The sequence below is a fragment of the Lissotriton vulgaris genome, chromosome 10, assembly GCF_964263255.1.
Source record: "Lissotriton vulgaris chromosome 10, aLisVul1.2, whole genome shotgun sequence".
NCBI lineage: Eukaryota > Metazoa > Chordata > Amphibia > Caudata > Salamandridae > Lissotriton > Lissotriton vulgaris.
The window spans coordinates 98,542,056-98,563,079 of record NC_141698.1 but is presented as its reverse complement, the minus strand read 5'-3'; the positions used below and the strand labels follow the sequence as shown (position 1 = coordinate 98,563,079).

General features: G+C 45.7%; 1 protein-coding gene across 1 annotated transcript in view; it reads left to right on the top strand.

The window, feature by feature from the left end:
- Positions 1 to 21,024, top strand: part of LOC147684751 (lysosomal alpha-glucosidase-like) — a 496,980-nt gene that overhangs the window by 433,025 nt on the left and 42,931 nt on the right. The window contains exon 15 of the mRNA XM_086940598.1: positions 13,582 to 13,730. Coding sequence (XP_086796724.1) covers positions 13,582 to 13,730 — 149 coding nt within the window. The remainder of the gene's footprint in view (positions 1 to 13,581; positions 13,731 to 21,024) is intronic.

Genomic DNA, 21,024 nt, shown 5'->3' with positions numbered 1-21,024 from the left:
GGCTATTTTGGCGTTGTCTAGCTCAAGTGCCAAAAAGGTTTACATGGGATGGAAAGAGCGAGCGTGCCTGACCAAAGACTTATTGTATGGTGTACTGTGATAAGTTTGATTTGTAAAAATGTATTTGGACTTCATTTACAATGTACGTACACGGTCTAGATACCATGCACTGTCAGTGTAGATAGTAAGCAATAATAAAAGCAAAACGTTTCATAAACACTGGAAAAACACTGTTTCCTCACCACAAACAAACTTTGCTACTGCAATAACCAAACTTTATACATACTGCTGGGATATTACTATACCCTTGTGATCAGTGTTCAGATCCTCTGAATATACATGATTTATAGGGCATCCATGTAACACGAGGACTAGACCTCACCTCTCTTAGCACCAGCTCCAGTCAAAGAGGCCCCGCTCTGTCCGTCGTTGTCGTAGGGCATATATTGCATTGATGTCCTATACATCATGTATATACAGAGGATCTGAACAGTGATCACAAGGGTATAGTAATATCCCATCGGTATGTATAAATTTTGGTTATTGCAGTAGCAAAGATTGTTTGTGGTGAGGTCCTGAAGAAAGCCAGGGAGAGTTATCCCATTGGCTGAAACATGTCGACCATAGATACAAGCAGTGAATAGTTACAACTGCTGTCTTTCTACTGCACTTTTTTTAAGTAGGAATGCAATTTGAGATCATAAAAAGAGGAATAAAAATGTTTGCCTCTTTTGCCTATCCTATTTTAACTACACATTTCTTCTTTTTTCCTGCACTGCACTTTTCTAAAAGGAAAGATTTTCCTTGATGTTTTTTTCCTCTGGCAAGAACTCAACAAGAGGATACAACTAATTTATTATTTCTCTTTGACTGAGGAGGAAAGAAGAAGAGTTGTTTGGAAACCCAGATGATGACACTGGGCACTTCAAGTGAAATGATGGGATACCAATAATCCTGAATGGGTTCTCTCTTTTTCACTCTTTATATGAATCTCTACTCTGCATCTTGACCTTCTTTGCTTGCACCTAGTACACTAGCACTAGTGGCGGTTTGTGACTCCAGAATTGTATCTGGAGTTATTTTGTTGCCGTCTGGGAGTGGCACAGGATACCTGGCTTAACCCATATCTCTGAGGGCTATGTAAATCTAACCGGGATTGTTCTGAAAAATGGAGAAGTGTACAAAACAGTGGTACCAAACATATGGCTGGTCCACATGTGGTGAGGACCCGATTTTCAGTCACATACTTGTACTAAATACAAGGCATCCGAAGGTACACCTAAATCCTCCTTCAAAAACAGTATAGAAGCAGTTTTGTCCAAGCAAGGTTTGCTAAATGTAATAGGTACAAAGGAGAACCGACCTATCTATCAGTACCTGAGTGCCTGTAAACAATGGTTCATGAATTAAAAGTTCCCCAAAACATTCAGCCTGCACTTCAAGCCCACTTAGCAGAGAAAAGGCAGGTAGAGATGTCCCGTTCCTTTCCATCAAGGCCACTGATTTATGTGGCAATGGTTGAACGCATTTGGTGGCATTGTCAAATAAATTACATGGCAAGGAAAAATCTGATTAGGTTTCAAAATTTGGGACTTTCTGCGATATTTCATTAGTGTCCTCTTTTGACACATTAATTCTGTGTGGGCAAATGTTGCTCCTCAGTAGCACAATTCTAACACATGAACACTGTAATCATCAGCTGAAAGGTAAACAATTAACATTTGCATAGTAATTCCCGCTGGCCTCCATGATGTGTTGCATTATTATAGTAACTTGTTCTTCATTTGAGCTACAAACAATTTTTTGTTGAAATATGTAGACTATGTAGTAAATGGTTGATTATGTGGGCAGCATGGTAAGTATATGATTATGTAGAAAAGATAGCGGCTGCAGAATTATAAAAAATTCCAGTTGCTGTGATTGTAAGCAAATCCTCTGTTCACCATTGAGATCTACTACTTATGGATATCTATAGCTACAGTTAATGGTAATGCAGAGTTCTTCACAAAATACGCAACTGCTAACCCATCTTCCCAGTGTGATCCTTACTAACACATTGTAGTACCCCGGACATACCGAGCACCTAAAATGCTTTCAGGGTAGGATAAAGTTGAACTGGTGGTGACCAATTTGTTAGTATTCCAAGGGCAGACATGACCAACGTTGGCAGAAAGGCAAGAATAAGAAGTTACTGAGAATAAAGATTGCCAACCTGCGAGAGATTATAGAGTGCTATTGACCACCTGCATTAGATTATAGAGGTTGATTACTAACCATGACAATATGTACTACCAGGGTTGGATTGGGATTAAAAGTTGCCCGGGCACACATAAAAAAATCGGCCCACATTTGCATAATGCCTTCCCTCAAATCACTGCTTTCAGCGTAATTTCACATAAAAGGGGGGGGGGGGGAGCTTAAAAAAAATGCAAGCATCAGTTTACACTAGTGAGGCACACCTGAAAACAAGTGAGGCCACCTCTGCTCCGGCCCCCTGCCCTGCTCAGTATGCCTACATTAATGGGAGGCCCAGCGAAAGAAAAGGGGTGACACCTGTACCTGTTGCTGCTATAAGAGAGATAATGAGTGCCCATCTCCCTCAAGAAAGGCCACTCAGACACCCACTGGGCCGCTGTAGTCAAACAACAGAGACACCCCCAAATCGACCCCAGGCTGCTCAAAAGCAGCCGTCAGCTGGAAAAGCAGCCGTCAGCTGGAACTCTGACCCCGGCCCCTCGGGCCTTGCCCTACTGACCCCGTTACCAATCCGACCCTGTGTACTACTGGGACAAGGAACAGGTCTCAGTAGATCTGTCTCCACCTCATCAATCGAATTACTGTGGCGGGCCTGGAGACATTGCTCTGTCTTGGTTTCGATGTGTTGTTTTTTTTTTGTCCGAATGTAAACAAGCTATAAAGTTAGCCAGGTTCGAGGCATGTGGGCTGCTAAATTCATATCTTAGCATTAGATCGCCACCTAGTGTTGGGTCCGGATGATCGCACATTGTTGTCCTGGAAGAGTCTTCGAAGTATCCTGAGATGGGTGGCTCCTCCCCTGGACTACAGTGCGCATGGGCATCGGCTCCATCCCCAGATTGTTTTTTTCCGCCATTGGGTTCGGATGCGGTCTCGACGTCTCTCCGTCGGAACCGAATAAACATCAATTTTAAAGGCCAAAAGGCTTTGGGTTCTTTACGTCGGTATTGTTTGCATACGGTCTCGAGTTCTTCCGTCTCTCGGAGCCGGAATCAGCGGAGTTTTTACCACTCTTCGGACATCGAGGCCTTCTCATCGCGACTCGACACCAAGTTCCCAACATGGAGCGGAGCCCGTTTAAGCTCTGTCCGCTCTGTGGGTCAAAATACCCACATATAGACGTGCACCCGGTCTGTAATAAATGCCTTTCGCCAGACCATGACGAAGGAAGTTGCAGGGCCTGTGCGAGTTTCAGGTCGAAGAAGACTCTCACGATTCGGCGCGCGGTGCGCCTTGTGGCCAAACAGGCGGCCCCGGATCCAGAAAACATCTTCGACGACCAAGAAGAGGAGGACCAGAGCCATCATCTTCAAATCTCCCCGCCCGAGACGGAGGTCGAGGCTGATCCGGAATATGACGACGACGGGGTCGTGGGTCAAGGCCTTGAATACGTCGACGAGGTAGGGGACGACGATATGGTTTATGGGGCCGCGGAAGATAGCTCAGGGGACGAGCTATGCCCCGAAGTTGACGAACATCAGGAGAGGGTCGCGGGATCGCCTGTCGGCCTTACCCAAGACCCTGTAGCGCAAGCCACGGCCCTGCCTGCTGGCCCGGCCACGGACATACTTGCGGCGCCGAGGGTTTCGAAACCGAAACTGAAAGCAACGGTCTCGACTGCACCTAAAATGGCCGACCCAAAACCGAAACCGAAAGTTACGGACTCAATCGTCCCTAAGATGGCGGTCGTAACAGCAAAAACAAATAAACCGGCAGCCTCATCGACTCCGTCGACCTCCGGTCCGCAGAAGTCGAAGAAACACGGCGATTCCACAGGGTCAAAATCGGCGCCGGAGGAGAGATCCTCTAAAAAGGGTGGCACGCACAAGACAAGCGCGTCGGCGCCGGCAAAGCCAGCCAAAGCAAGCGACACAGCCCCGGCTCCAACGGGGACATCTGCGCATCGCTCCAGGGACTCGGGGTCGGCGCCGTCCATCCCTCCAAAAGACCAACGGAACGTCGCATCCGAAGGCAAGGCCACCTCGTCGGTGCCAAAGACATCGGTCACCGACGCATCTCTCGTTGCTTCTTCACTACAAAGAATTAGGGAGAAGGCTTTTTCTTCGTCGACGCCAACGCCATCGACGCAAAAGGCGGCAGACGTCCCGGTCAAGCCCGCAAGTAAACTCCTCTTCCTTCTACCGCCAAAAGTGGCGCCGAAGGCCTTTTCATCGAAATCGACGCCAAAGAAGTCGGAATCTTCTACGGCAGGGGCATCTTCAGGTCAGGTGCTCGACCAAGAAGAGGATTCGGATTGTTTCATTGATGCGGACACGGGGAAGTTAACCCTTTACAAAAGGAAGATCACTTCGCAGCCGGTGGAATCCTATGTCATCCCCCTAAAGAAGAAAAAGTTTCCACAGGACGCCTCAGGCCTCATGGAACCTATCCAGCCTCCTCCGGGAAGGAGCCCAACACCGTCTCCAGACCACTCTGAAAGTGAGGGCTATGGTGAAGATGAACAATACACATTCCCAGTCAATGAACCTGAGACACAGCCAGATTCATATGATGTCATTGGGGACCAAGGCACCCAAGATATGGGACAAGACCCACAGACTTTCAGTACACGTGCATCCCCTACAGAGGATTCTGCAGGTTTTCATGCACTCATTGAGAGGGCAGCTGCTAATCATGATGTGGACATGCATGCTGACCCAGTTGAGGAAGACTTTCTGTTCGACACCTTTTCAGTTTCGGAAAAATCTGTAAAGACACTGCCTATGCTCAAAGGGGTCCTCAAGCATGCTGCGGACATCTTTAAGGAGCCTACCAGGGCGAGGGTGGTCAACCCACGTATTGAAAAAAAGTACAGACCAGCGCCTGCGGACCCTGCATACATTCGAGGACAGTTGCCGCTTGACTCCCTGGTGGTCGCAAACGCACGCAAAAGGGCCAACTCCCAAACAACGGGTGAAGCTCCTCCCCCGGATAAGGAGTCCAAAGTGCTAGAGGCAGGAGGCAAAAGAGTGGCTGCGCAGGCTGCCAATTTCTGGCGTATTGCAAATACACAGGCACTACTGGCACGTTATGATAGATCACATTACGACACACTAGAGCAGATTGTGGAACACCTGCCTCCGCAGTTTCAAGAGGGCACCAAAATGATTATACAAGAAGGACAACTGATCTCCAACGCGGCCATAAAGTGTGCACTTGATGCCGCGGACACAGCCGCTAGGGCCATTAACACCAGTGTTATGCTCAGAAGACAGGCGTGGCTCCGCATATCAGGGTTCAAACCTGACATTCAAACAACCATACTTAATCAACCAGTCAATCCGGATAGACTGTTTGGTCCAGATGTTGACACCACCCTGGAAAAAATTAAAAAAGATACTGAAACTGCTAAATCTATGGGGGCCCTACAATCACAGCAGTTTCGTGGCAATAATTTTCGTCGCTCAGGTGCCCGTGGAGTCACCAGAGGACAGTTGGGTCAACAGTCACAGTTCCCTAGAGGTGGAGCACAATCCTCGTACCCCAAACAAAACAAGAGGGGCTACAGGGGAAACAGCAACAAAGGACGCGGCAAAGGAGGCAACAATTCGCGCTCCTCTGCCCCAAGCAGCCAGTGACTCGCTGTCACTGCCCCCCGACCACTTAACACCTGTCGGGGGGAGAATACAGCAGTTCCTGCCCGTCTGGATCAACATCACCACAGACAGGTGGGTGCGACAGCTTATCCAGTACGGTTATTGTCTAGAGTTAAAATCCACTCCACCCAACATTCCACCAAGGCAAAGACCTATGTCCGCAGAGCACTTGCACTTATTGCAGCAGGAAGTGTTGGTGATGCTGCAAAAAGGGGCAATCGAGCTCGTGCCAGTGGGGGAGGAAGGCACAGGGGTTTATTCCCTGTACTTCCTCATTCCAAAGAAGGACGGATCTCTCAGACCAATTCTGGATCTCCGTCCCCTCAATCTGTACATACTGTCAGAGCATTTCCATATGCTTACACTGCAACAGATTCTTCCTATGTTAAACAAAGGAGACTTCTTAGCAACCTTAGATCTCAAGGATGCTTATTTCCACATTCCGCTACATCCGTCCCACAGAAAGTACCTCAGGTTCACTATCCAGGGCACGCATTATCAGTTCAAAGTCCTACCCTTCGGAGTCACAACTGCCCCAAGGGTGTTTACCAAGTGTCTGGCGACAGTAGCAGCGCACCTCAGGAGGCAGAACATCCATGTCTACCCCTACCTCGACGACTGGCTCGTGCAAGCCAGGTCGGAACAGCAGTGCGCCGCGGACATGTCGACTACCATTCACCTCCTTCACGACCTGGGTTTCTCGTTGAATTACCCAAAGTCACACCTTCAGCCGGCACATGTCCGGCAGTTTCTGGGTGCAACAATCAATACCCTGACGGCCAAGGCGCAACCAAACCAGGTCAGGATAGACGGCATACAGCCTTTAATCCAGAAGTTCAGACCGGGACACTCACTTCCAGCAAGAGTGTTCATGCAGTTGATAGGCATGATGGCCTCCTGCATCTTCATAGTCCCTCACGCACGGTTGCATATGCGCCCGCTCCAGGAGTGCTTAGCATATCAGTGGACACAGGCTCAGGGACAATTAACAGACCTAGTGTTGGTTACCAGTCGGGCATACACCTCTCTGCATTGGTGGACTCCACACAACCTTTGCAAGGGCCGACTGTTCCAGGAGCCAGTGCCACAGGTTATCCTGACAACGGACGCATCTCTCCAGGGATGGGGAGCTCATCTGCTCACTTACACGGTGCAGGGACTATGGTCGACGCAGCAACAGAAGATGCACATCAACTATCTAGAACTGATGGCGATCTTCATGGCACTCAAGTCCTTCATTGTACATCTATGCAACAAAGTGGTGTTAGTCCGGACGGACAACATGACCGCGATGTACTACATCCAAAAGCAGGGGGGCACCCACTCACCACAGCTGTCTCACCTGGCTCAGAGCATGTGGAAGTGGGCCATTCAGAGGAACATCTTCCTCATGGCAGAACACCTCCCAGGGAAGGACAATCAGATGGCGGATCTGCTCAGCAGATACAGCCATCAAATGCACGAGTGGGAGATACATCCATCGGTACTCCAGCCGTACTTCCAAAGGTGGGGTCGTCCAGACATAGACCTGTTCGCCACAAGGGAAAACGCAAAATGCCAAAGCTTCGCCGCCAGGTTCCCACACCCCCAATCGCAGGGCAATGCGATATGGATGAACTGGTCAGGCAAATTTGCTTACGCTTTTCCCCCGACACCTCTGATACCACTGGTGGCGAGAAAACTAAGGCAACACTCGATGACACTCATCCTGGTTGCTCCAACGTGGGCGCGCCAAGCCTGGTACACCACGTTCCTCGAACTCTCAGTGGTGCCGCATCAAAGACTGCGCCTCACGCCCAGACTTCTGACGCAGAACCATGGAGAAATTCAGCATCCAGATCCGCAACAGCTCAACCTAGCGATCTGGCTCCTGAAGTCTTAGAGTTTGGATACCTCAACCTACCTCCTGAATGCATGAACATCATCAAGGAGGCGAGGAAGCCGTCAACCAGAGCATGCTATGCCGCAAAATGGAAGCGTTTTGTCATTTACTGTGCGGACAATAACATAAACCCGCTAGATGCATCTATCCCTAACATCATTTGCTATCTGTTACACCTTTATAAGTGCAACCTAGCGTTCACTTCTATTCGGATACATCTATCCGCCATCGCAGCTTACCTTCAAAATAGGCAGCATCTCTCGGTCTTTAGGGTGCCTGCCATTAAAGCGTTTCTTGAAGGTCTGAAACGAGTCATTCCCCCAAGAACACCGCCAGCTCCGGTGTGGAACCTCAATGTGGTCCTCACCAGACTGATGGGACCACCATTTGAGCCACTGCACTCGTGCGAACTGCAATTCCTAACGTGGAAAGTTGCTTTCCTAATTGCTATTACGTCACTAAGGCGTGTTAGTGAGCTGCAAGCGCTCACAATACAAGAGCCTTTCATTCAAATTCATCCAAATAGGGTAGTGCTACGTACTAACCCCAAATTCCTTCCAAAGGTGGTGTCACATTTTCATCTCAACCAAACTATCGATTTGCCGGCATTCTTCCAGAACCCACAAACAGTGGCGGAAAGAATGCTCCATACGTTAGACGTACGGAGGGCGTTGATGTACTACATAGACAGGACACAACTCTTTGTTGCCTTCTCACCACAACACAAAGGCAACCCGATTTCCAAAGCAGGAATAGCCAGATGGATTGTTAAGTGCATTCAAATCTGTTATCAAAAAGCCAAGCGCACTTTAACAATACCCCCAAAGGCACACTCCACACGCAAGTTGGGGGCATCCATGGCTTTCCTAGGAAACATTCCTCTAGAGGACATTTGCAGAGCAGCCACGTGGATTACACCACATACCTTTACAAAACACTACTGTGTTGATGTACATTCCAAACAGCAAGCGGCTGTAGGGCAGGCTGTTCTCAAGACACTTTTTCAGGTTTCTGCAGCTGGCACGGGCAACCGCCGCTAATGGAGGGACTGCTATGTATTCTATGCTAAGATATGAATTTAGCAGCCCACATGCCTCGAACTGAATATGCTACTTACCAGTATGCATCTGTTCTTGGCATGTAGGGCTGCTAACATTCATATCGCCCACCCTCCTCCCCGGTGCCCGTCGCAGCTGCAGATATACTATTGTATTCAATCATTAGCATGGACATCCTTTACACTTTTCACTCCATCCTCTGCCACAATGGCGAAAAACAATCTGGGGATGGAGCCGATGCCCATGCGCACTGTAGTCCAGGGGAGGAGCCACCCATCTCAGGATACTTCGAAGACTCTTCCAGGACAACAATGTGCGATCATCCGGACCCAACACTAGGTGGCGATCTAATGCTAAGATATGAATGTTAGCAGCCCTACATGCCAAGAACAGATGCATACTGGTAAGTAGCATATTCATTATTTTGCGTCCCTGTCCGCTTTGCCCTGTCGCCACATCTTTTTAATATGTACATAGCGCTGCTGGCTAAGGCTTTGCCAGCAAAAGGCTTTGAAATGTACATGTAATCTGATGATTCACAAATACTGCTAAAACTATATCTGGGAGTGGGTGGGCATAAACATTTTGAGGCTGAATGCAGAGAAAACAGCAGTCTCAGTGGCCGATAGAAATGCTACCGACCACTGTTGACATACAATTCAGAAAAGGGGGTGGTGATGGACAGAGTGTCTGAATTAAGCAGACCACTCCTACCCAGTCCAAAGATCAGGGCTTGATCCATCACCGTTTTTTAGCTCACTGCACCATCCCAGCTCAGAACCTGGCTACATGCAAATTAGTCTGTCCCTGGCCCAGTGCATCATGGGAACAGGGCAGACCAAACTACCAAGCCAATTCTTATACTGGAAAGGAAACAAGCTTCCGGGGACCGGTTTCTGGCACAAAACCGGTCCTCGGAAGCTTGTTTCCGGTCCAGGGAAGACATGGCTTGGCAGTTCGGGTTGAACTGTTCCCATGAGGCACAGGGTCAGACTGATTTGCATATAGACATGTCTGAACTGGGGTGGCAGAGTGGGCTAAAGAACGGTGATGGATTAAACCCAGATCTTTTGACTGTGAGTGTTTGATTGATTCAGATGCTCCGTCCATCACCACCCCTTTTTGTACCACTGTTGACATACAGGCCTTCCCAACTTGGTTAATTCCCGAGCCCTAGTTGGTTCTGAAGATTGATAGATCCCTCACTCTTAATAACAAGATCCCTATAGTTGTGTCAACCTGATTTTACTACTTACGTACTTTGCAGTAAATAAAGAAAGAAATGGACTCCACCGATTCCCTTAGTCTGGCCTGGACTGGAGAAGGTGGGTGGGGAGACTTCCATTCCCCCCCCCCCAAATGATCTCAAGAGCAAGATGTAGTGTCCTTTTCTTTCTGTATGCATCAGTCCCCTACCCACTGCTGTAAGGCCAGTATGGTGGTGGCTAGCGATTAAAAGGTTTTTTCTAGAACAATATACTTGGGTTCCCCTCTGGGAATTGTATAGGACTAGAAGGGTTATTTCTGCTTCTGCCTTGCCAGAGGTGAAGGGATTGATTGAGTGCATTGCCCCCTCTCCCCCATTCCCCCCACCCACCATTCCCCCCACCCACCCACCCATCTTTCCATGGGCAGGAGGGATTACACTACAAAATATAATGGGAAAGGGGGAACAAGGCAGCTCAAAGCTGACACAATGTTCTTTTCAAAGTTGTGAATAGGGCACTTCGGCTGATGTTATCTTACCTGGACCGGCTTCACACTCAACAAGAGTGAGGTGCAACTGTGAGATGCCACAGCACAGTAGCAGCATATTTTCTTTTTTGTTTTTGCAAAACATTTTTATTTTGGGCAAATGGGCACATATCCTGTCCCCTGACAAAATTTAGCAAGGTTAGAGGCTGGAAGGATACTGGGTTAGGAAAGGTCAGACAGTCTATCCAACCTCAGCACAAGAATGTGAGGGGTTCAAGGCATTTGTCTACGTAAACTTGATATCCCTCCTAATTGCTCATAGAGTGCTATGCTGAGATGATAAGCTCATCAGAACTTTTGTATTTTTTTCCAGTTATTCTTTTTTTTTTTAATGTCTGTTGGAATGTCCTGACCTTCTAGACTAATGTCATTCTCCTTTCCAGTTCCAGAAAAAGGCTCTTTGACTTATTTTCACTTCACGCTTTTCTCCTAAGGGCAGGCTGGATGGGGCATTACTGTTATGTTACAGAGCCAGCAGATGGCCAAACTGGTGCCCGATCACCATTTCCAAATTGGCACCCTGAATACCATAAATAGACCCAGACCTCCTAGCAGATGCCTTGTTTATAATTGCATGAAGCAGTGAACTACCTTTAGGATCCTTGACCTTTGAGCAGGTTGGGGTGACTAAGAAACATGAAAACAAAGTGGTATCCTCCCTCATAGAGCTAATCTAGTAAGTAAAACAAGAAACAACTTATATTCCACCTAATCTAAAGATTTGGAAAGGCAAAACCTTTTTTTTTATATATAAAACTCACCCACTTGAATCTGGGCACACTTCATCATCTGGTGCACCCTGACCTATGAAGGCAAATCGAGTAGGGCAGAAACATGTTGGTGAACATAAGTTAGGGTCATACGACCACAATCTCCTTATTGCTCCACTTATTAATGGTTTTTAACTGTTCCCAGTCACCCCGTGAATAATGGGATACCTTGGGTTGATCGTGGAATTCTTTAATGTAAAAAAAAGAAAATCTCTTCTATGAGCTCACTGGAACATGATTGAGTCCACCCTGACCATTTAGAATCAGGGTGAACGAGATGATGAAGCATGCCACTATTAGAGTGGATGAGGGTTATATAAAAAAAGGGTTTGCCTTTCCCCATTTTTAGATTAGGTGGAATATGTATTTTCTTGTTTCCTTACTAGATTATCTCTATGAGGGAGGATACCACTTTGTTTTCAAGTTATTAAATTGGAAGTATGTATCCCCTCTTCTTTCACAGTTGAAAGAAACTCTCTAAGCATCCAGGACCTGGATTTGCTCTCCAGACCCAAAATTGATGAGACTAACAAACCTGCCCATGCTTTGGCAAACTGGCAGTTTACTGAATAGAGCCACTAATGCTTGTTAATGCCTGCCCCACTAATGTTCTCACTCCCTATGGCAGTTGATCCTTATTATCGCTTGGGGTTATTAGGGCTCAGCAGTGGTGGGGCCGTTAAAGCTCTTTAATAGTGCCTCCTCATTATGTCCCATTACAGCCTGGTGTCATTAGTGTTCATGATCTTCATGGGGCAATTAAGGGTCACCAATTCTTGGTCATTGAAGCTCCATTAATACTACTACTATTGAGTGTCAATATTGCTTGGTGCCATTCATATTCATTAGTGCATACACCCATTGATGTTCACCTGTGATTGAGACCATTGACGCTCATTATTTCTTCCTGGTGACATTGATTAGTTCCTGGCAGGATATATTTTCATTACCATCTCTGGCCATATTGATACTCATCAGTGACTGGCTACAGTGTTACTCAGTACTACTAAGTCAATTGTATCTCAATATTGGCTGACAGCATTGCTCTTTAGGTACTGTACTGACACTGGGCATAAGTACCTGGGACCTTTAACTCTTATAAATAAATTGGCACATTCAGGCTGTTTCCTAGTGGGGGACATTGATCCTCATTAAAACCAGGATCCATAGATGCTAAAGAATGAGAATTGGAACCACAAAAACAAATAAGGGTATTACCGGAACTAATCTGAAGTGGAGGTTAATTAAGGTTGATGGGAGGTGGATTGTGCGTATTACACAAAACCTTAAAAGACAAGAAATACAGATATGCAATGTAGTAGCCAAATAGTTCACCATCACTGTGCAACTTACTGCAAGTGGCAGTGCATTACAGTACATGCAGACATCCGACAAAACATTATATTGAGAACATCTGACAAACACTTTAGTCACCTGTGTCATACCAAAATTGCATCTTTTTTCTGCTAAAAGCACCACCCTTCATAATGTTTTGCATAGAAACAAACATCTCGCTGGAGCTCAAAGCTGGAAAATACATTAGATAGATAATTTCACACACATTCAACTTAGCACAGGAAATTCATAGATTGGGCCATTTAAGGCACCCACTTTGAGACGCCACACATATACAACAAAAGACATTGGCACAATAACCCTCTTTCGTCCATGTACAACAAAACACAAAAGAAGAACTAACCATTATAGAGACATCCACATATTATACACAATACACAAAATATATAACGCCCCTCGTGTCCAGGTCAGACATGCCACATAGCCTGCAACACTGTGCTCAGTTTACCTCCAGCATCCGGCAATGGAAGGGCTAAGGAACCAAAATCCTACACCAATAGCTGAGCATAGAAGACCTTGCCACCAATCCTTGTGGCAGTCCAGAGCATAACATCTGAAATACATCGGTACTTGTCAATGGAGACCCTGATCTGTGTCGGAAACCTTGCAATGCTTTGGAAAGTGCTTCAATAAAGCGAACAGCACTAAAAGACTAGTACTGGAAGGACTTACATTCTTCAATTGTCAATAATATTACAACACTTTTTTTGTATTTGGCAGGTGCACCAGGAACTGTGAATTATTGACATGCCTGAAAGTAACAGTGACCATCTGTTTATTGATCAGAAATCTATGCTCTTTATGTACTACACAGACATTATATAAACTGGTTCATAACTAAGGGGTTAAATTTTCTGAGCATCTAAACCATCCCTCTTAAAGTAACCTTTTTATTATCTTTTTTGTAGGCTCAGGATCCTACATCCTTTTCATCCTCTGGACAAAATGCAATGAAGGATGCTTTGCTGACACGGTATTCTCTGCTTCCATTCCTCTACACCTTGTTTCACAAGTCACATCTTAGAGGAGAGACTGTAGTCCGTCCGTTGTTTTTTGAGTAAGTAACACATTTTCTCTAGATTGATTTGTTCTTATAGAGGTCCACCTTTTTACATTTAAGGCATACTTGATCTGTGCATTGAATTAATGTCTTCATTTTGTGACTGGATGCTTTAATTTTTTGTGGATTTTCACAACCTTATCAGGGACTCAAAACAAGCAAATGTTTAACCTCAGAGACATACTGATTAATGCACATCAGCAAACTGCTTTTCCTCCTTGATGGCTTTTGGTCAATTATTGCTTTGAATGTGAAATTCCTTGAAAGAGCTAGACAGAAGTCAGTACTGCGTCCATTGAAATATGATGCGGTTTCTAACGGACTGATCTCATGATCTCATGGAATGAAACAGTGATGCCAGAAGGTGGATCTCTGAAGCCTCCTTAATCCTTTCTGGTTGATCATATAAAATCATGACTAGACATGTCTTCACTTAGTGTCTAATTGTTCTTCAAGCTTGCAATACTATTTATCTTGATATAGTCACCCAACTGAAAAATGTCTGAACAGTATTTCTTTCGCTTTGAGGAATTGGTAATGCACGCTTCTGTTCCTTATTAGAACCTCGCCAATTGCCTCTTGCCTATCTACTTCAGGGACAGAAGGCTGTAGTCAGCAGTGTTCTATAACCTATGTTCTGTTCTCTGGCTGACCAGGGATTTTCCACAGTGAGCTCAAAATTGGCAGGCCCACCTAAATTGTACTACCTCTGATAATAAAGGGAGGCGATTTCTCTTCATAGGCTTTGAAGAAAAGGTAAAGTTGGTATCAGCTGAGATTTGAACGAGGTTTGTAAGCATTTTTACCCTTATATTTCGCTGTGTAACACTGTTAATAAGGCCTTCTTCCCACTGCTTGTATACGTTGCAGTGTGGCCTGCAAATGATGGTGTATGTTTTGGATGTTCTGTGATTGGAAAGCCATGTATGGAGTGCATGTGGTTCTCTTTGACAACACAATGATTGTAGCACAATAGAGACATGAGCCTTCCAAATTGTAAATGACAGCCTATATTTAGTTTTCCCTCATCAGGGAACACGGAAAAAACATTTTTGTGTGAACCGAGCCCAGCGCTTTCTTTGGTTTTGGGCAATAGTTTTGGACTATCTACAGTTTGGTTGTTCAGGGAACCATTTTCTCTTATCTGCCCAGGGAAGACTTACCCCTAAAAGGGTGTTTATAGCCTTCTCTGATGAGATTTGTCTTGTAGCCATCCGTGGTTTGTTTGTCAGGCACAGGAAGCTATCTGGAAATTAGAGACCCATTCAAGAATTCTGCACTTTCATGTCCATCTCTCTAGCCATTTGGTGATAGACCCTTCCCATGAATATAGGAGATGATGCTGGTCCATGTCTATTACCTGTTGGTTCAGGTTGGGTCAGGACCACTAAAGAACCTTTTGTTGTTGAACCTACACTGCCTCTTGTCCCCCTGAGTTTCTTGGGAGCATTTAATGCCCTGTTTCCAGCTCAAGAGGGACATGAAGGATTTTCCCTTTCACTCCAAGATGCATCCGTTGGATTATTCACATTAGTAGGACTCTAATGTCAATTAGGCCAGTAGTAAAAAGGCATACAGTATAGTAGAGTCTCATATCATCTTAGCTCAATGTTTGCTTAGCACAGCATGATGTGGAGGATTCAATTTTGCCTACCACCTCCCTGACCCGGGGGTCACAGGGAACTCAGATTTTATACCACACAATAAGTTCCAGCACAGGCCTACAGAGCTCTGTTCTGTCAGCGTTTGAAAATTATATCCCCTGCATCTTTTCATCATTGCCTCAGAATATAAATAATACAGTTTTTCTGATTTCAGTTTCTTCAAAAACTGTGTCTATTCCTAGTTGCAGTTCCTATGATGTGCGGTCAATGTGTGAATGCAACAAATTTTGCTACATGTCCTTCTTTTAAGTGGTTGAGTTATGGATGAACAGTTTCGAAGTGAATACATAGTTGAATGATTCAAATAAAGATTGAAATCCCTAGAAAGGAACAACTGGCTTGAGGAATCGTCAAAGACATTAAAAATACAGTGGTGAAACCATGGCTGAAAAATGTTGCATAGACCAGTTGATCAAAAATCAGACACCAATGTTTTAGAAAGATGGAGGACAATCTAGATTGCAACAGCGTATATAGTAGTAAGGGACAACCGCTAAAGAATTGGGAAAAACACAGATACAGATCTGCAGTGCAAGTGTAGCAGTACCTCTAGTTAATAAATATAAACAAAGCAATGTGATGCTCTGAACTTCAGTTCAACATTCAGTTTATACCCTGTTTCTGGCCAATTCACAGAATTAAAAGTTGTAGAGGTATCATTCATATTGGATTGTGTTAAATCCGTCAGAAGCATGGTGGTCGCTATTCTGGTTCTGAGGGGAAAATAATTAATGAAACATGCTTGCTTAGGTACCCAGCTAGCCTATGATGCCCAAGCCTGAAGAAAAGTCAGAGCCTCACCCATCTAACAGCTTAGGCAGAGAACCAACTGGGGCAAAGAGCAAGCTGTAAAAACATGCCCTGAAGTATGACTAGCCCCAGGTAGGTGAGCGTGAGCATGAGCATGGCAGTTGTATAAACCTTCAGAGACTAATGCCTGGACACAGTATGTGCTCTGAAATAGTCTCTGAGATGCTAGACCAATTAAGACGTTTTTTCTGATTAGGTTTTAAATTGGTTTACTTGCTACCTTCACATTGATGTCTGTCTAAAGCTAGGAGGTCTCTCTTAAAGCCTTACCAAACATGGTTTAAAACCGATTTCTGAGATGACCCATATGTGGAAGGCATTTACTGCTAACTGCATAAACACTTGCCTTAGGGCAGCCAGGCTTAACAACCATTTTCAGAAAACACCTCGAGGGGTAAAGAAAAAAGGCTAGTGTTTCTCTAAAAGTGACTGATGAAGCATCAATTGGGGGTGCTCCTTTAAGAGGTCACCTAAAAGAAAGAACATTAAAGCTATTGGAAAATGGGATAAAAGGGTGAAGATTTACTACTGACTCGGATTTTCTTTGTGTAATATATACCCTCCTAGGTGATAGTTTAGATCCTTCTACAACACTGGAAAATGCATGAAAATCACCTTTGCTGACTTAAACCTCATTGATGAACTCTTCACTATACAAAACGTGCACCAGTGAGCAGAGGATGGGTGCTTCGACACGGCCCAGCAAGCTGAAATCACTATAAAAACACGGTGCAGCAAAAAAAACTAAGATTGCGTACACCGACACAGTTTGCAAGCCCTCCCCGTTGCAGGCAAATACACAGCAGCAGGAACAGAAAATGCGTACTTCCACACAGCTCCAGTCAATGCACTATAACTAAGGGAAGAAAAACAATGCGACGCTCGAGGTCACGACCCTCGAACTAACTACCATGCCAGCCTGCAGCCAGCAGCTGAAAAACTACCCGCCATTGGCTACGTCAAACTCTCATAAGTGTATGCAATGGATATCGTGATAAAGAGGGCCATAAAATCCGCCCGAGTGTTCGACCGCGGTGGCCTCTGAATAAAACTAACGAAGGCTGCAGGAAGGGTCACCAGCCTGCTGGGCCGGAATGGCACCAAGTCAAGCTATTCATCTCTACAACTAAAACAAAAAAAAACAAGGCTACACAAGTGCACAGAAACACGATTAGGACTGGTTGCGTAGGACCAGCTGTTTAAATAACCTTGTGCAACAGTGGCGGAGTCCTCGACTTCCACATCACGCGGTCATATATTATTTCAGGTCACCCAGTTTCTTCGTGTGGAAAGAGGTATCTCAGCAAGGACGCTACAGGGGGTGGGTGACGTGTATAGAAGGCACAGCGAGGCCGTGGAACACGGAGCACACAAGGCCAGCAGCGAGATAGTTGTGCAAAGAGTCACAGCCAATCGTCTTGACCCACTGCTTCTCAACTGCTATAAATCACCAGGAGGGCACCGCTCAGGTTACAACAGATGCTGAACGACCCACTCAAAGTGGCAGAGGATTTCTGCTCTCTTTACACAGTAAAGAGCAAATACCAGAACATCTGTGTGCACAAGATGGAAATTACTATGGGGCAGAGAAGGGGAGGGGGGAGGAGAAATGCGACATGGCGGGCAGGGGAGGGGGCCGAGCGGGGAGAGCGGCGATGAGGGTGTGAATCAGCAGGGGCCTTTGAAGTGAAGCTAAGCTTCACTTCAAAGGTGTGGGAGGAGTGCTGCTGGGGAACAGATGGCGATTTGATGATGTGCACGCGCATTTTAGGTCAATGCGCGCATTGACCTAAAAGCGCACGGGCACAGCACCAAATCGCCAGTTAGTTAAACTCTGTTTAAAGCCCTATAGTCTCGCTTCTCTCAATGCGCATGCGCATTGATAGGTCACGAGACCTAAAAAGGACTCCTCTTGTTAACCAGCTACGCTAAGCCTTTTTGCTGCTATGGAAAAATGTCCTCAACTATCTAATCTACTCTGATCAGGGACTTTCCTGTTGATCAAGTCTATGTCCCTCGTCAGTAATCACTTCACTGATGTGCTCAACATAATTGATATTATGCTTAATTGCCAGAACAACCTTATCACTGACAATAGCATTGTTGACGAAGACTGTCTTTGATTGTTGTCAAATACATCCATATCTCCAACAAAAAAGTGTTCATAGCATATGTGCCTTTAGATACACTTGCTCTACATACTCCTGCCACGTAGTGTTGCGCTTTCATATTGCAATTTTTCTTTGAAGATGCTTCAAGCCATCACAGTGCACACAAAGACAGACTCTACCTTAGATCAGTGCTTCCTAACTTTTTAGAACCACAGGCTAAATTTTAGAACACACTTTTGCCACCTGTTTAATTAAACTATCATCCCATTTTCAATTGAAATGACCTCTAAATTTCTTTTTCCATCTGTTACAAACGTTCTTCAAGACCGTCGTAATCCTTGTAGCTTTTTAGAGCCTATCTGCTCCACTCTTTGAAGTTCCGATTGATCAAACAGTGATTGCTATCAGAGTCGTTTTTCACTCTACCTCCACCAACAGGAACTGTTTCATCTTGACTAGCTCACCATCCTCTCACACGACCAGAATGAGCCTTCTTGTGAGTTCTGCCTTGCCTTTTGTTGCAAGAAGACCTTATGGTGCCAAAGAGAATGGCCTTGTGCACACTCAAAAATGCAGCAGGGGTCGTCCTTGTACACCTGTGACATTTTCAATAAGGAGGACCCTCTCGGCTTCAGCCGATACCTAGTCCTAAGACATGTTCCTTGGATTTATCTGAGTGTGCAGACCATGACAGGGCATCATCCGAGTAGAAATTAGCAGGGCCTTGAACCAAGAAGACCCTAAGGGGCGTGAGTATTACTTCAGTGCAGCAAAGCCAGTAGATGAAACCCCACTCATCTAGATGGCCCAACACTGAAGTAGAGCACAGCTCCCACAGGAGATGAGCCCCAAGCAGGGCAGCAAGAAAATTACAGTCTCTGGCTCAGTCTGCCAATGGACTCCGGTCAGAATCGAGAGTAGGTTTTGGAACGGAGCAAGATTTCAGTGAAGGGCGTCAAGCCGCAAGAGTCATGAGCCATTGAGCCGCAAGAGTTAGTGACCCCTCAACCCCTTCCCGGGACAGTTACAATTTCGACCCTGCAGACCACCCAGATCTCAAACCATACCTGGCTAAGCCATTCACGCCAGGTGATACAATTGCGTCCACCACATTAAAGTCAATTTTCATAACTTACAGTAGGAGGAGGACTTTTTGGTTGAGACACTCGAAGACTGAACATACCATTCAGTTCCTCACCATGCTCAAGGGCACCTTGAAGTCGGCCGAAGATAATTTCAAAGACCCCATTAGGGCAAAGGTGGTGAAGCCACCGGCCGAGGTGTTCAAGGCCTCTACCAATGACCCATTTCATCCATGGCCAGGTCAACCCAGACTCCCTGGTGGTACACAGAATATAGTAGGCCTTAGCTTATGAAGTGGTGGACACCCTTTCATTGTTGAACAAGGAGAGTAACAAGCTAGATGCTGCCAGCAAGGGAAAGAGGACTGGAGCAGCCACCCAATGGTGTATTGCCAATATGGTTGTCTTGCTGTCAATGTACGACAGATTTCAATGGGAGGAGAGGAAGGGGTTGCTGCAGCATCTCCCCCTGACCTACAGAAAGAGAGAGGACTAATAAGACGCTGTGCACTTGATTCTGCCGCCTGCCACTACATAAACACTAGCGAACTACTCTACCACTATGCAAGACTTTGCATCTTGGGTTCAAGCCAGAGATTCAACAAGACCTTCTCAGCATCCCATTTGATTGGGAGTATCTCTTGGAGTCCCAAGTAGATCGGAATGTGGAAAAGATATTTTTTTTAAAGGAACAGAGTTCGAAGTCCATGGGCACCCTGCAGTCTGCCTCTTCAAGTTCCACCTTTTGCAGGCAGCAGCCTAGGGGTAGAACCAAGACTACACACTCCTTTTAAGTCCAAACGTGCCAGCGACAACAACAGTCAGTCTCTTTCACAAATTCCAGGCGGGAAGTTGCAGGGTTAATGACAGCATAGGTAGGGGGAAATGTGGCTCTGGCAAAGGAGCACCCATTCCCATGGTCGGACTAATCCATTCTCCCACTGATCACATAACACCTGGCAGGGGCAGACAAAGATGTTTACAACTTCGATGAGAGGAAATAAACTCAGATCAATGGATTCTAGCAGTAGTTCAGCAAAGCTACTGATTAGAATTTCACACACCTCTAACGTACCACTATTGTACTACATCCTCAGGCAAAGCCACCTCACTCTTCTCAAGGAAGAGGTTGAACCACTTCTTCAAAAGGGTGCAATACAGCTCACACCCCTGACACCAGCGGGTCAAAGGCATCTACTCTCTCTAATGACTCATGCCATATAAGGGTGGCTCCCTCTACCCCATCTAGGGCCGGAGTCCATTAAATTAGTACATTCTGTCAGTGCACTTTCATGCGTCATCCTTGCAGGATGTCATCCGGCTGCTCCACCAAGAGGAGGCAGTAGATCTGAAGGACAGAGCAAGGGTTTTGCAGTGCCTAAACTTGGTCTCTTTCTTATGAAGCCAAAATACCTAGTAAATTGCTACCAGCAGCCTATATGTTGTATGGGGCAGAGCAGTTACTGGTGCAGTGAAGAGAAGACTTGTCAGTAAGATTTTTTAATTTGCTATCGAAAACCATGTGAATCTGTGAAGTCAAACCTGTGCTCTGGGTTCCTGGTTGTAAGAAGCATGACAAAGTTAAACAATGTTTGTCTACTTTCCTTACTTCAAGAAAATTAAT